Here is a 17,576-nt window from a genome sequence, read left to right on the forward strand (position 1 = left end):
ATAGTATGTACATGTGTAATATATAGAATATATAATATACGGTGTATATATATATATATTACATACATACTATGTTACATATATATATATAATATATATATATATATATATATATATATATATATATATATATATATATATATATATATATATATATATACACACACATTATATATATATATATATATATATATATATATATATATATATATGTGGGTGTGTGTGTATATGAGTGTATATATTTATATTTAATTACAATATATTTTAGTCTGCCAGCTCATATACATAATAATTTCTGTATATTCCACCATCATTCTGGAGATGAGCCACTAGCAAAGGAGATTGTCTTCTTCTCCTCACTGAGAGTTTACACATTACAGAAGCTGAGTGTTCACGTTTATGGTGGAGTCTGTAGAAATAGCTGCCAGTTAAAGTAACATTAGGCGGATAGCCTTTTCATGTGTATGGCCAGGCTTTAGGCTCAGCGACAGACAGGAAATGGAGCTAAACCCAATGCCAGTGTGAACAGAGCCCAGGGCAGGGCACCTGTTAGAAATCTATGGGGGTACCAGTTGATATTTATTTTCTGGGAGAATTTCTTTAGAAATCTTATTTTCTTTTTCTATGTTGACTACATTCTGCATTAAGGGATGAGAAAATCAGAGGGAGGCCCAAGCAGTTTTCACCAATTACGAATGGCAGAGCTTCTAGTAATTGTTCGGTATTTTCGGCTCCAGTAGTGTATTGCAACATTATAATACTTTGAAATTGAGGCTCCTGCCGTGCTTTTCTGTCTGGTGCTTTTCAAAGGCTGCCTAGAGGCGGCTGATGAATGTTAACTAGATGTGGAGCGGAACACAAAACTTCATAACTAATATCTCCATGGCAACTCTGTACCCGCTCATTCATTGTCTTTGCATGGCTGAATTGGACCCCTGGCAGCGAAGGAGATAATACACAGATTGTACTGTTTTTCTTCTCTTCTAAAACATTGAAAGCTGAACCATTGCATGCTCTTTATTACCTGTCTGTGCTGGATTTAATCTATTTATACTTTAGGTATAAATTGGTGATTTTTACGTTTTATTTCTAGTGGTCTGCATTTCTAACCACCTCTCCCAGAGAGGAGAATGCACCATAGCTGATAATGCATGAGCAGGTACCAATCCGATATGTATGTACATGGTTAATTGCTCCAGGAAGGATCCATGGGTTCTTCTGTAAGGTTGTATGCACACATTGCGTTTTTGTTGCGGTTTTTGATGTATTTTTGAGTGCACATTTTTCACAAAACCTGAGGGAAATCCTCATGTCAAGGTCAATGAGAATCCTGAAGTGTCATGTACACGTTATTTATTTGTGACTTACAGATTTGGTGCAGAAAATAATCTGAGGCATGTGAATTCTTTGTGTTTTTGCATCATTTTTTTCACCACTTACTTGGATTAAGCTAGTCAAAAACGCTATAAAAATGATTATGTATTTTCTACGTTTTTGCATCTGTTTTTAGACAGCAGTGAATGCTATAGCAAGACATAACAACCTATTTGGCGTCAGTGACAGTATGAGTGTCATATGCCTCCCGGGCATCCCAGGGGTACATTGATATGGCCACTGTTCTTCTGCATTGGTTACAGGTGTATTACACATATTATAATGGTTATGTGTGGTTGTTATTTGATTTGGCCCCTTGGTCTATCCATTTGTTTGCACTGGCTTAGTTCTCCCTTTGTGAGACTCCCATACTTTCACACCTTAGAGATATTATTCACACATACCCTGTTTATTTTCTTTTGTCTTTATATATACATGTTTACCTAGTGACCCTGTGCATCACACTATCATATATTATTTAAAGGAGATTTATACAACCAATATGATGGTTTGATTTAGACAACGTTTTTATTTTGTGCCCTGGGTCTGTTTTTTACATGCTACACTTTCCCCTATTTTCTATTTTTAATGGTTTTAATATATATTTGAATTTATTTACTAAAAAAGAATTTTACATTAATCATTGGAGAAGAGTCTCTTTATTTCTGATGGATCTATAGAGATAGATAATGAATAGAAATAGATAGAGAGCGCGAGAGGGGGTTGTGCAGTTAGACAGACAGACATATAGACATACTGTATATCACATTAATTGGTGTCCAAAAACATGGATGAAAAATGTATACAAAAACGCATCGAAAACTTAGCAAATAGATCATTTTTGCTGTTGCATTTTTCCTGTTAGGAGATGCAGAAATGGTGCTAAAATTTCTGCATCCAAAAACTCAGTGTGTGCACATACTCTAAGGATTGGCTGCCACTACGATACAATAATATAATAATTTTAAATATATATAGCGTCAATATATTCCTCAGCACTTTACAATTAAGCAAAGTCATGTACAGACAATAAAAACAATACAAAGTAACCCATAGTTCAACAGTAAGGCCGGGGCCACACGGGGACTAATGCGATCCTCACATGACACTCGGCTCGCGCTGGCAGCACAGCAGGAGCAGAGTGTCATGCGAGTGTCACTGCGACTGAGGTCTGATCATGCGATCGGACCTCAGCTGCAGGCGATGGGATGGCACTGAGGAGGGGCGGGCCAGCGCTGAGGAGGGGCGGGCCAGCATGGAAGAGAGGGAGGGATTTATCTCCCTCTCTCCTCCATAGCTGGCTATTGCCATTCTCGCCCTGCACTCACGGTACACCGGTGTACTGCGAGTGCAGTGCGATCTTTCTCTCGCCCCATAGACGTGAGTAGGTGCAATAGAAAGAGTCTCGCATTACAGTCGCAGCATGCTGCAATTGTTTTCTCAGTCCGATTGGGGCTGAGAAAATAATCACTCATGGGTCCTGGGACATAGGCTAATATTGGTCCGAGTGGAATGCGATGTTTTATCACATTCCACTCTGTCCGATTTTCATGCCGTGTGTCTTAAGACCCTGTCACACACAGAGATAAATCTTTGGCAGATCTGTGGTTGCAGTGAAATCATGGACATATTGTTCCATTTGTACACAGCCACAAACCTGGCACTGATTGTCCACAATTTCACTGCAACCACAGATCTGCCACAGATTTATCTCTGTGTGTGACAGGGCCTTTAGGCCTTATAGGAGAAGGGGGGCCCCTGCTCTCAAGCTTACAATCCATAAGGAAATGGGATGTGGGGGACATAATAGGTAGAACATGCTTGTCATGTATAGTCCAGCCGTCATTATCATAGGGGGTTTCATATAAAGCTCCATGATCCGACCTTCAGCCAGTATCTGTCTAAGCACAATTGCCATGTGCTTTTGGGTGTATGGAGGATATGGAGACCGATGAATAGGAAGGAGCAGATTCTGAGTAATATTTACAAAGAGGGGAAAGTTAGGTTGTGAGATGAGGTGATAAGCTTTTCTAAAGAGATGTGTTTTTAAAGCACTAAAACATGGAGGCTAGGTATTAATTGTATGACCTGAGGTAGTGCATTCCAGAAAGCTGGTGCAGCACGATAGAAGTCTTGGTGTATATATAGGTTAGAGTTAATCTGCTGGTAAATAGCATTAAAATCATACAGGCAGGACAGGAAGCAGTTACAGTCACCATTTACTATACTGAGAGCATGGCTGTAATCACTCCCCAGCATTTTGACATCCTGCTGCGATATACACTGTATGTGTGCAGCGTGTGCAGAGGAAGATGAGAATATGCCAGGAATGATTGTAGCCACGTTCACTGTATCATAAGCGGTGACCATAAGGCTATGTGCGCACGTTGCGTACAGTTCACTGCAGAAATTTCTGCAGCGATCTGAAGAGCAAATGTGCGCTTTAAATCGCTGCAGAAATGTCCATAGTAAAAAAAAGCCGATTCCATGCACTCTGCCTGCAGCTCCTGTCATCGATAGAGCAGGAGCTGCCGGCAAAGCGCACGGAAGAAGTGACATGTCAGTAGCCGAAGCGCTGCGCTCTAAAACGCCACGTGCGCACGGCCCCTGCACAACCTCCATAGACTGTGCAGGGGACGCAGGACGCATGCAGTTACGCTGCGCTACAAAGCGCAGCGTAACTGCATGTATTTACGCAACGTGCGCACATAGCCTAACAGTTTCCTAAACCGTCACTATGACTGCAAGTGCAGGAAAAATATAAATTTAATTTCTCCCTGAAAACGCTGCTCCAGAAAATCAGCCAGCCAGGATTTTAATGCTGTTTAGCCGCAGATTAACCATATAATCTGGTTGTAAATGGCATTTGTGAACATGACAGGTACTCTTCAAGTCCAAGAACAGTGTTTTTGGAAAGCATGAAGGGCCCGATTTTGCAATGTCTTGGTGCCTTTTTTTCTGGAGAAAAACTCATTCAAATAAACACCTTTTATTTGTGTCTCATTCCTTACTTTTAACTTTTTTTACATTCACTTGGTTTTATTGTTTTTTTTTGTTTGGCATTATGATCTCGGTTTTCCTTCTCCAGATATTTTAGGCTAATTCATCTTTTGTAACTTTTTGAAATACCTCAAATTTTTGGCGTAATTGTACTCCAGTACCCTAATGGAATTCATTAACTTGCATATGCAGTTTTAATTTGGTGCAAAAAATGGTACCAAGTAACAAAGCACAAAACATAAATTAACTTAAAAAAAAAAGATTATGATGAATTGGGTATGATCTAATCTAAATATGTAAAAGGCTGCATCATACACTGAATAGAAACTGAGGCATGGTTCAGTGAATCACTATTTTGACTGCAATTGGTAATGAATGAACATAATCTTTGAACTTTGTCTTCTCATCGTTAGGTCTATGGTTTTCCCAATTTTTTTTTACTTTGCATGCCAGATGTGCCCTTTTACCTGAAGGAGAGCATGCATTTCCTGCAAGGAAATTGGTCTTTAAGTTTCCTGGGAAAGTAGTTTGGGATATGTGTAAAGCCAAACATGTAGGTCAAATCTTAATTAAGTGAATGAATTGTAGTTTAGATATTAATCTCGTTGGAATTTCCAGCTAGTCTCATATATCAAAAACATAACAAAAGTGCATAGCCCTGGAGAGGAAGCTGACGTTATAAATGACCCTGTTTGCAGTCTTTTAGAAGAGCTGTTAAAATTTTACAATATGGCACATAATAATAATAACCTCCAGGGATTATGTTGTTGGGGTGATGTGCTGCTTGTAATTTGGTGAGAATTGCTATAATTCTACACATTTCCAGCTGTTGTTTCTGACTCTTCAGGCTTGTACATGAAAGATGTAAGATATTAGTGAGCATGGTTGATTCCAATCATCTTTTATAATAAAACCATATTGGCACTCTAGATTTGGGATTGTCCTTGCAGTTGCAGACACTGTACACATCACTGTCTATCCTCACACAAATAAAATTGTGCCACAAAAATTATGCATTTTGAAGTAGTCCTTAGTCCAATTAAAAGTTTCTGGGATTCCTTCTACACCATTGGTGAGAATGAAGGAAATACACAACCATGGCATTTCCAAAGCACTCCAAATGATTGTAATGAGAATCAGATCTTTTATATTCTTCTGCAATATAGGCATACTGTGCATAAATTTAGAGAAGGCAGAAGTCCAGCAAACAGGTCCAAATCGGTTAAAAATATATTCTTACTTTATTTCATGTTCATTTAAAAAAAAAAAAAAATATCCATGAATTCATAGGAAATGCAAGTGAGAATGAGAGAGAGCGTGGCTCCCAGGTCCTCTCCGTGATCTCCTGCGGGCGCTCCCAGGAGCTGTGCTACACGCTTTCCTCCCCTGCTTCTGGTTGACACTCACACAGAGCAGATCACACACAACAGATCACACACACAAACTCACTCACTCATCATATCCAGCATTACAGAATGCATTCGGTCGCAGGGAACGATGAGAGGAAGTCAGGTGTCCGCAGTTCCTGTAAGCAAGCATTGCAGCAGGTCCTTGCGGTCCACCTTACTACTTCTCAGGATTCTGCCGGTGAGAAGAAATCGGTGTCGCTGGATGTGGTGAGTGTGTGTGTATGATGTGATGTGTGTGTGATCCGATGTTTGTGTGTGTGATCTGATGTTTGTGCGGGTGAGATCGGATGTGTGCGGGGGTGCGATCACTGCAATTCCTCTGCTCAGTGTCTGGTGATTGTGATTGCGGGGTGTCCGCTGTCTACAATAAAGTGTATTGGATTCCACCCGCAGCATGCTGCAATTGTTTTCTTGGTCCAATTAGGGCTGAGAAAAAATAAATCGCTCATGGGAGCGGCCCCATAGAGTAATATTAGTCCTAGTGGAATGCAATTTTTTTTATCGCATTCCACTCGCTCTGTTTTACTCGCAGTGTGTCATTAGCCTTAAAGGAACACCAATCTGAGTTAAGGAGGCAAATGGATGGCAACAGGAACGGTGACTAATATACATGAAAAATGTTTAGACAGTTTTCAGGCCCAGGGTGGAGGGTCACTGTAAGAGTTACCTTGAATTGTGACATAGATCAAAGCAGACTATTACTGAAATTGTGGTGAATGGAATGCAATTATTAGACATTCTCAGGATTCATACCTTGCCATTTGTTGCATTTTTATTTTTTTCTCTGTTTTTCACAGCTGCCTTACCCCATGGTCAGAGGAGTTCAACGCCTTGTAGTGATTTTACAGCCACACCTCCTAGCAGCCCTCACCACATTTTAACATGGCAGACTGGGTAAGTCCTTAAGCTTTTGAAAGATTAGCATTCCTTTCATACCTACCTGAGTATACATCAATGGGAATTTCTGAAGCATTCCATAGGTTTTGTTTGTTGGACAGTTACATTTACCGGATGAGTGGAATGTGGAAGAGGATTCTTTATTGGTGTTCAATTGCCAATTTCCTTTAATTGATTTTCTTGTCTTTTAATAAAGTCGCGGTGCTGCTAATGCACTGTGCATGTGTAAGGTTAAATTCACATGTCCAGTAATCATCCGTTAGAATGGATCATCCAGCAATCTGTTGGCAAAAAAGTTGTGCAAACACAAATTTCTTGTCTGTTTTTTAAAAAACTGATTTCAGCTGGATCCGTTTTTTTTTAACATTAAAGGCTATGGAAAACGGATCTGTTAAAGGGAAACTGTCAGGTGCAATATGCACCGAGAACCATGAGCATTTCTAGGTGCATATTGCTAATCCCTGCCTAACCGTCCCTGCATACACTAGCATAGATAACGGGATATTTAGAAAATGTATTTCTAAAGATCGTTTCCTATATGCTAATGAGCCCCACGACTAGTCGCAAGGGTGTGAGTTCCCTTCGCTAGCCTGCCAACAAAGCATGGTAGCACGCCCCTGTGGGCGTATTAACAGGCTAATGCGCAGCTTCGGCGCACATAACTCAGTCTTCATGGCAGCTGGTGGAGGATGGATGTGCACTGTGCATGATCTGGAGTCCCATGCACTTCGATCATGCACACTAGATTGATGCCGCGTGTAAGCTTTCCGGCTTCAGTGAGGTACAGTGTGCATAACCGGAAGTCCAGAGGCTGCCAGCTGCCATCAAAACTGAGGTATGTCTGGTGAAGCTGCGCATTCATTAGCATATTAGTACGCCCACAGGGGCGTGCTAACATGCTATGTGGGTCGGCTAGCCATGGGAACGCACGCCCTTGGGACTATTTGCTGGCCTTATTAGCATATAAGAAACAATCTTTAGAAATACTTTTTCTAATCTTTATCTATGCTAGTGTATACAGGGACAGTTAGGCAGGGATTAGCAATATGCACCCAGAACTGCTCGTGGTTCTGGGAGCATATTGGACCTTACAGGTTCCCTTTAAATAGCCATCCATTTTTCGTTTATTTAACAGATCTATTTTCCATAGACTTTAATGTTAAAAAAACACAGATCCAAATAAAATCAGTTTTTTTAAAAACGGACAGAGAAGTTGTGCACATTTTTTTGCCAACAGTTTGCTGCTGGATCCCTTGTAAGGCTGGTGTCACAATTGCGATTGCCTCGCGTGTATCTTGACCGAGTTTCACAGTGCATCACCCGTCACGAACTCACACTCTCCTTACAGGAGTGGGTCGGCTGCATAGAGATGCATTCAACCGACCCGCTCCTGTGAGGAGAGTGAGAGTCCGTGACAGGTGATGCACCGCGAGACTCACACGAGATACACGTGAGGCAATCGCAAGTGTGACACCGGCCTAACGGACGATTACAGGAGATTTGAACATAGCGTATCTATATCCTTTTTGTCTTCACAAGTGATGTGATCGACACAGGGTGACTCAAAAGGCAAATATCTCCATTACATATTGATAACAATGTAACACCACTTCTTATATTGTGTGTATAATTTTATACAATAGTTCTAAATTTATTTCCACGTTTTCATGCTTATTAGTTATAAGTGAGTCAATGCATATTAAGTCAAACTTTAAGAAATTTGCTGAACCCGGAAAATTATAATGATTTGCAAACCGCTTCATTTCAACCTAAAATGGCCCCAGCCATTTTACATTGTAGGAGATTGCATCATCCAGAGAAGGCTTCTGGTGTGGACAGCCTAGCCTCATTAAAATACCTTGCAGTTATTTCATCCCAGTGTAGAACAGCCAATCAAAAGGGACTATCATAGCCTGTATAAAAACAGAGGCAGGGAATGCAGCAGCCATTGGGTGGTGAATTCAGAATGTGAGATGATGTCACAGTTTAGCCGCACAGATAGGGAGAGAAAACCATAAAACAGTCAAAACACTAAAGATTTTGTGCGTGTGTTAGTGTGAGCACAAGAGTGAACATTAGTGTGTGAGGAACAGGCTGTTGCTTAACACTGGTTACCATCTGTTACCCTTAATCATATGTGTTGAGCTTACTTTGACATTACTAAAGCTGTGTTTGCTTTAGTAATGCCAATGTCATGTAATGTTTGCATGAAAAAGCTTGAAATGGGTTTAATACAATTCTAGGCAATTGGAGGCTTTGTAATACTTTCAATTAGCTATGAATTAAATTCGGGGGGAAAAATGAATCAACGTTGGTGAATTTGAATGTCAAAAGATTTTCTTATCTCTAATGCTTCTAATTTTCCACATTGATAGCGCTCATCCAGGGTCTTTTCCCAACAATATAACTCAACTGCCAGTCTTCTGCTGTGCAGAAAATAGAAAGGGGCTGTTGGACATCATCTATAGTGTAATGCTTGTCAGTCAAATGTTTGCTTGCCTTTTGATAACCCTATACACATGGATGCTTGGCTAGGCATGCAAGAGTTCGTTATGGAGTGAGATATGCTATTAAGCAGTGCTGTGGCCCTGACAACAAAAGGGTCACACATGTTGAGATGCAATACCTCTCCCCAATATCTGCCATTGGGGAAGAGTCTGAAAACCAACATATAAACATCAAGTTTGACCAACATTAATCTTACATGTAAGACCAGCTTAAAAAAGGTTAAAAGGAGTGGTTCACCCCTTTTCATTACTGGTCACATCGATATTATGTTGAGAAACAAGGATTCTCTCAAATACCTTGTGTTGCCAATAGTGCCTGTGACTTTTGATGTCCGGTGATGTCACATCAGCTGAGGCGGGCCACAGTCTTCCTGAGTAACTGGGTTGTGGGTGGCGTTCATCACAGCCCAGCACCTCCCTGCTCCCTCTTTCACTGCAGAGCACCTAAAGCATGAGTGACGCTGAGCTGTGATGAGCGGTGAAACACCGCCCACAGCCCAGTGACTCACGAAGACTGTGTCGGCTGCGGTGATGTCAGGTCAACAGGAAGCTAATGTGACATCACCGGACATCAGAGGTCGTGGAGCCCGGACGTCTCGCAAAGGGGGTGAGTGGACCACAATAGTGCTGCTTACAGGCACTATTGGCAACATAAGGTATTTGAGAAAAAACTTGTTTCTCAACATAATTTCGAAGTGGCCAGTAATGAAAAGGGGTGAACCACCTCTTTAAACCAAAGTAATGTGCCTGTTCACCTGTTGATATAAGTGCAATATGTAGGTGCACATACACACTGCAGCCATTAACAGACAAAACCTAGGATAAAACTAATGATCAAATATGCAGCGATAAGGAAATTATTAGGAGTATAATTAGGAGTATTAGATGTAAATAACATAAGGTACTTAGTGTACAATATTTTGATCAAGAGTGTAAAAACCATACCACTGCCACAAGGTGTACCCAATGGTCCCTAACTCTAGTATTTCACTGCTCTGTGTCAGCAGGCCTCAAAATAGACAGAGGACAGAGCAGGATCTAGACTTCACTGATTCACACATGCCCGTGGAAAGCTATATAGACAAGATGTACAGCCCAGAGGGAGGATACTACATAATTATGAAACTAGTATCACATATACATAGCATCAGGTTATGTAGATCAAAAGAGCATACAAACTGTCCCAGTGTGACAAGGTCTACCCAATGAGAATTCTCCCTAATACTAGTATTTCACCTTGCTATGTGCCAGCATGCAGAGCAGGACATAGACCTTACTGTTTCACATGACCTGTGAAAAAAGGTTGTCCATAGTTAGAAAAACTTGTCCGCTTTCATTCAGAAACAGCCCCACCACTGAATTTAAGTTGTCTGTGAGTTGTAATATCAGACTCAACCAATAGACAGCGGATGAACTGCACAACTTTTTTAACTATTAATGTTTTGTAAAGGACTGAAATGTATGTAAGACTTCTGGGTCTTTCAGAACATAGTTTCTATCAGATAAATTCTGATTAGTTATGAGCGAGCACTACCATACTTGGGTGCTTGGTACACGTAACAAGCAGTTGGATGCTCGGATGGGTGCAACTCATGTACCAAGTATAATTTAAGTCAATTGGGAACTCGAGCATTTTTCTGGGAACTCTTATGGAAAAATTCTTGAAATCCCCATTGACTTACATTATACTTCGTACACGAGTCACACCCATCTGATCATCCAACTGCTCATTATGCGTACCAAGTATGGTAGTTCTCTCTCATCACTAATTATGACACTATTTTCAATCCTCCAGCAAAAGAAGAACAAAGCCACCTGGAGTACCCCAAGGGAAAAATTACCTCACATCTACCAGGGCGCCCATTTAGACTGTTGACTGCTGGAAATTACTTAGCAAAAATTGTCCTACAGAATATTAATATTCTAAAACTAACTTTTCATAATTTATATTTTCAAATTAATTCTCATAAAACTGTATGACCTGAGCTTAGAGACCCTATACATATTACACCAGAGGTGCACAATCATTTTTGGTCCAAGTGCCAAATTTTGTAATTGTACAACTTTCACGAGCAGCATAAAATTTGAAGGTGTATTCTGAACCAAGGTATTTATTAACAGCAATACATATGTCATAACTTAATAAGTGGGGTTTCCATTTACTGAACTTCCACTATTGTACAGTCAAGGCTAAAAGTTTTGAGAATGACACCAAAATTATATTTTCACATGATCTGTTGCCCTGTGGTTTTTAATTGTGTTTGTCTGATGTTTACATCACATACAGAAATATAATTGCAATCATATTATGAGTACCAAAAGGTTATATTAACAGTATAGAATGAGTTAATGCAGCAAGTCAATATTTGCAGTGTTGACCCTTCTTCTTCAGGACCTCTGCAATTCTCCCTGGCATGCTCTCAATCAACTTCTGGACCAAATTCTGACTGATAGCGGTCCATTCTTGCATAAGCAATGCTTGCATTTTGCCAGAATTTGTTGGTTTTTGTTTGTCCACCCGTCTCTTGATGATTGCCCACAAGTTCTCAATGGGATTAAGATCTGGGGAGTTTCCAGGCCATGGACCCAAAATCTCTGTTTTGTTCCATGAGCCATTTAGTGATCACCTTTGCTTTATGGAAAGGTGCTCCATCATGCTGGAAAAGGCATTGTTGGGTGCCAAACTGCTCTTGGACAGTTGGGAGAAGTTGCTCTTGGAAGACATTCTGGTACCATTTTTTATTCATGGCTGTGTTTTTAGGCAAGACTGTGAGTGAGCCGATTCCCTTGGCTGAGAAGCAACCCCACACATGAATTGTTTCAGGATGCTTAACAGTTGGCATGAGACAAGACTGGTGATAGAGCTCATCTCTTCTCCTAATAAGCTGTTTTCCAAATGTCCCAAACAATCGAAAAGGGGATTCATCTGAGAAAATGACTTTACCCCAGTCCTCAGCAGTCCACTCCCTGTACCTTTTGCAGAATATTAGTCGGTCCTTGATGTTTTTTCTGGAGAGAAGTGGCTTCTTTGCTGCCCTCCTTGAAACCAGGCCTTGCTCAAGCAGTTTCCGCCTCACAGTGCGTGCAGAAGCACTCACACCAGCCTGCTGCCATTGCTGAGCTAGCTCGGCACTGCTGGTAGTCCGATCCCGCAGCTGAAACAGTTTTAAGATACGGTCCTGGCGTTTGCTGGTCCTTCTTGGGCGCCCTGGAGCCTTTTTGGCAACAATGGAAGCTCTCTCCTTGAAGTTCTTGATGATGCGATAGATTGTTGACTGAGGTGCAATCTTTGTAGCTGCGATACTCTTCCCTGTTAGGCCATTTTTGTGCAGAGCAATGATGGCTGCACGTGTTTCTTTAGAGATAACAATGGTTAACTGAAGAGAAACAATGATACCAAGCAACAGCCTCCTTTTAAAGTGTCCAGTGGTGTCATTCTTACTTAATCATGACTGATTGATCGCCAGCCCTGTCCTCATCAACACCCACACCTGTGTTAATGGAACAATCACTAAAACAATGTTAGCTGCTCCTTTTAAGGCAGGAATGCAATGATGTTGAAATGTGTTTTGGGGGTTGAAGTTCATTTTCTTAGCCAATATTGACTTTGCAAGTAATTGCTGTTAAGCTGATCACTCTTTATGACATTCTGGAGTATATGCAAATTGCCATTACAAAAACTTAAGCAGTAGACTTAAAAATTAATATTTGTAGCATTCTCAAAACTTTTGGCCATGACTGTAGACAAGGTGGGTTCTCTGTTCCTTCATTTATCACTCTAGCAAAATGGAGTCAAGATAACCATACAATGAGTGCAACTATCCCCATAGTATATGAAAGTTACTGAGTTCAGAGTACTAAGAGATGGCTGGGGGCCGCACAGAACGCTCCCCCCGGCCCACAGGTTGCGAACCTCTGCATTAGACTAAGGCGGGCTTTGCACGCTGCGACATCAGTAACAATGTGTTACCGATGCTGCAGCGATAGTCCCGCCCCCGTCGCACGTTCGATATCTAGTGAAAGCTGCCATAGCGATTATTATCGCTACGGCAGCTTTACACGCACATACCTGCCGTGCGACGTCCCTCTGGCCGGCGACCCGCCTCCTTCCTTAGGGGGCGGGTCGTGCGGCGTCACAGTGACGTCACACGGCAGGCGGCCAATTGAAGCGGAGGGGCGGAGATGAGCAGGATGTAAACATCCCGCCCACCTCCGTCCTTCTCATTGCAGCCGGCGGCAGGTAAGTTGAAGTTCCTCGCTCCTGCGGCTTCATACACAGTGATGTGTGCTGCCGCAGGAACGAGGAACAACATCGCACCTGTCGCTGCACCGGCATTATGGAAATGTCGGAGGCTGCAGCGATGATACGATAACGACGCTTTTGCGGTCGTTCATCGTATCAAAAAGGATTTGCACGTTGCGATATCGACTGCGACGCCGGATGTGCGTCACTTTCGATTTGACCCCACCGACATCGCACGTGCAATGTCGCAACGTGCAAAGCCCGCCTAAGGTCGAATGAACCCACCAATATCGACATAATGTTTAATGTGTTTAGAAGCCTCTGGACTTTCCTCCAACAGATGATGTGGAGGTACAGAGGGATCTGGAATTGCAGATTTCTCATGGCCCATACTTGTGCTCTCTGGGAGATCTCTCACAGAGGCCACAGGAACTCAGGAGAGATCATTGTCAGCCAAATGGTCACTTGCCTAACAACTAATGTGTATGGGGGGCTCATGTCATCTATTATCCAAGACCTTTCTTAATGTTTATTACTGAGAGATAGGAGGTTTCAATCTTCTACTTACTAATACTGCAATATACTTTGCTTTTTCCTTTCCTAACTCTGCTAATATGTTACTAAATGATGTCTGCTTTACTCTGTCTCTACTCTCTTTCTTCCACTGCTATCCTTTGCTCAGAGACACAGCAGAAAACTCGCCCACTCAGGATGGGTCTGAGTCTTCAAGTCACCAAAGTACTGATGAATAGAGGTATTGTATAAACAACATTCCCATGTGATCTGGTCCCAATGTGCATGGAAATCCATCATATTGTTCTGTATAAGGGCCGTGCTTCAGGCCAGAATACTCTGGTTCCATCACATGTAAAAACAAGTGAGAAGTGACAATCTTGGTTTACAGTTATGTCTTTGTGTGTAAAATGTATGTGTTTTATGTCTAATGTCAAAGTTTCATGAAAAAGTGCAAGTTTTCTACAATTTTTTCCCCCATAAACTAATAGCATAAGTGAAGATAGAAAAATGCCTGTTTCTCCTCCTGCACTGATTAATTACTCTTAAGTTGCATTTTTTTTGAGGGATGAGAGGCCAGAAACCTATAGTTGGAAAACCCCTTTTGGGATATGTGCACACGTCTTTTTCAGGTGAATTCCGACACTAAAACCGCCTGAGAAACCTATGAGAAAACTTTCAAAAGGATGAACACATGTATTTCTATGATATGTTCAGTCTTTTGACTCTCAACTGCTTCAGGTTTTTCAAAATGCCAAGAGGCTAAAAGAAGTGGCATGTCCATTGTTGAGTCTTCCGCAAAAAATTGCCAGAAAACACCAACATGTCTTTTGGAGCATTTTTCTATTTTTTTTTTTTGCTATCCTTTTTGCTTGAGCATTAGCAGTTCTTGAAAAAAGCTAAATTGCACACCTGTGCTTAAGAAACCAAATAAATGACCTTTGATATCTGAATAAAACAACAATCTAGTAAACAGACACCAAATGGAGCAGCATGTAGAAAATATAATCCGCGTGAAATTATATCAAGGAGTGTAAAAGTAATTAAAGGATATATGCTACAGTGCTCCAGCACTCTCGGCGGAGGACAGGTGCCCGGTATCTGTCCTCCGCCAAGAGTGGTGGAGCGCTGTAGCATATGTCCTTTCATTACATTAGCAGTTCTACATTATTTTATAAAGTGGGAAAAAAAGACTGGAAAATTACAGTAAAAAAGTCTTCACGAAAAACTATGGTAAAAACTTTCCAAACCTACTGGTGGCCAAAACGGTCAGTGAAACGATCAGACAACAACCAAAAGAAATGACACAAAAGAAAATAAATGACATAGTTAAAACTGGCGCATTTGCCAGATGTAGTAATTTTTTGGCGCATAAACAATATTTTTGACAAGTTTTAAGATTTGGAGGAAGACTTAGAGAAATTGTGCTCAGGTTCTGCCCCAAAAACTCTGTGCACATAACCATAACTTTTGGTTATGATCACACTGAGTTTTTTCAAAGATTTTGGAACAGAAACCTCTTTAAAATTGCTTCAAAAACTCTTGGAAAACTCTTTCAATTCATTTCTATTACAAAACCTATTTGCTGTTCATATCAGGAGTTTTTGGAGATATTTTTTTTCCCGAGGAGGATTTGAAAAACTTTTGGGGGAGGAGTGGGTGAAGTACATGTCATTGCTGTGATGCTGTTCCGGAAGGAAACTTTTACAAATCAAAAAGTGGCAAAAAAATCTTAGTGAAAAAACTCTTCAAGGAATGGAAAAAGCCTCCAAAACTTCACCCCCCAAAAAGGAGAAATTCCTGAAGTGGTTCCTGCTTGAAAAATCAAAATCTCTTCCCATGCCCATTGCCCCCCTGCAGTATGCTCATGGGGTGCTGATGGGTAAGATATGCCCCGATGTCTGATATTTTTAGTATACTGGGAATTATATAGTATACAATACACTGCAGTATTTCAGACTATGTGATGGCAGGTTCAACTACCATAAGGGGACTAACAAAAAAACCCAAAACATTAAAATCTTACAGTAACAGGATTTACTAAATTTGCTATATGCCAAAATGTGAACAAAAAGATGGAAATAGTATAATCAATTTTTGATCGCTTCACCTTCCAAAGAAAGTAGAGTAAAATTAGAACATAAAGTCATATGTACCCCAAACGGTAGCAATAAAAACTACAGCTCATTGAAAACTACAACTTGTCTCGCAAAAAGAAACAAACCCTCATATAGCTATGTAAATCTAAAAATAAAAAAGTTACTTTGAAGAAGAGGAGGAATAAACTAAAGCAAAAAAAAAAAATGGCCGCTTCTTCAAGGGGTAATTTATCTGTGGCAAAATTATACCTGATATATTGGTTTGTTTTTTTCCTGGAAAGAATGAAATGGAAAGTTAGCCATATTCCCATAGCCAAAGGCTGCTCTTTTAGTATATTTATACCTTGTTCTATTATAAAAATAACAGTGAATATGTTTTAATATTGTCATTTTCTTTTCTTTTGCAGGACATACCACGACACTTGCTACCTAGACGCTGCCCTGTATTCTGAATTAGCCGACGTCCAGTGGTACGGACAAGAAAAAGCCAAGCCTGGGACTCTTGTGTGAACCTATAATCGCAATGCCATTTGGAGATCACCTCACTGCCTCTCATTTGCCTTACCCAGATGCACTACCATCCCACACCAGCTTCAGCTACAAGCACTTTTCATTTTGAAACCTACAAGTGAGGAAAATTGTTGAAGCCCTGCTCCTATAGTTCCATTTCCCGGAGACCCGCGTTGCGACTACTGACTATTGCGTGCCTCCTAACCTGTGTAAATTGACAAACTGTGAAGGACTCGCTTTCATACTCCACTGGAGTCATTTTGTACTGGTTGAGAATAAACTCGTCACGGCTTAATCACTATTAATATCATTATATGGAAGTGGAAACATAACAATATGAAGATCTCATGTTTAGGCCAACAGACAACTAGTAAAATGAACATTTTATTTTGCTTGGTATTTTAAACAAAGGGGGTGATATGAAATTTTTCTATGATCATGATCTTATTTCCTTTATTTTTATTAATAGGCATACAAAACCGGCTAATTGTCTAAGAATTGTCTTCAGTTCAATTCTAACCAAAGATATAACCGGAGGGTTGCAGGTTAGCTGCTACATATACCCTCATGCCACTGGTGCTGACTTGACACAGCGATGTGTTGCACTTAAATTGTCACTTGGTTTGTAGATGAAGCGTACCGGTGTATTAAATTTACTATTCCATAAGACTGATTATGAAATTACCATTACCAAATTTTTGGTACTGTAAGCATATACTGTTTTAAAACTAGTAATAAAATGACTACCAACTGTGACCAGTTGTGTATTCTGAGGGATGTTCTCACTTTCTGGACCCATTAATTCATGAATATTCAACTAGAAATCCGAGGTTGACTTACTAGACTTGGAATTACAATATTGACATAGCATAGGTAATGGTGTATTCTGTCTCTTCCATATCAGGAGTTGAGCAGGGTTGGTGACATCTTGTCTACTGATATCTGCTGGTTATGTCTACCCCCTGTCTTAGGGTACACTCACACTAGCGTATAAAAAAAAAAAATCAGACCAACTTTCATCCAA

At 40.6% G+C, this 17,576-nt stretch overlaps 1 protein-coding gene across 8 annotated transcripts in view; it reads left to right on the plus strand.

Annotated features, from left to right (window-relative positions):
- FRMD4A (FERM domain containing 4A) overlaps positions 1-17,308 on the plus strand; it is a 720,232-nt gene extending 702,924 nt beyond the window's left edge. For 6 of the 8 annotated variants that reach the window (XM_075345253.1, XM_075345255.1, XM_075345254.1 and 3 more), the window contains 2 exons: positions 6,581-6,677; positions 16,450-17,308. In XM_075345253.1, the coding sequence (XP_075201368.1) occupies positions 6,581-6,677; positions 16,450-16,552 (200 nt within the window). In that variant the 3' untranslated portion in view covers positions 16,553-17,308. Of the gene's footprint in view, positions 1-6,580; positions 6,678-14,112; positions 14,185-16,449 lie in introns of all 8 variants that reach the window. The other 2 variants (XM_075345252.1, XM_075345250.1) reach the window with 1 other exon arrangement.
- Positions 17,309-17,576: the final 268 nt, after the last annotated feature.

The sequence above is a fragment of the Anomaloglossus baeobatrachus genome, chromosome 4, assembly GCF_048569485.1.
Source record: "Anomaloglossus baeobatrachus isolate aAnoBae1 chromosome 4, aAnoBae1.hap1, whole genome shotgun sequence".
NCBI classification, from domain to species: domain Eukaryota; kingdom Metazoa; phylum Chordata; class Amphibia; order Anura; family Aromobatidae; genus Anomaloglossus; species Anomaloglossus baeobatrachus.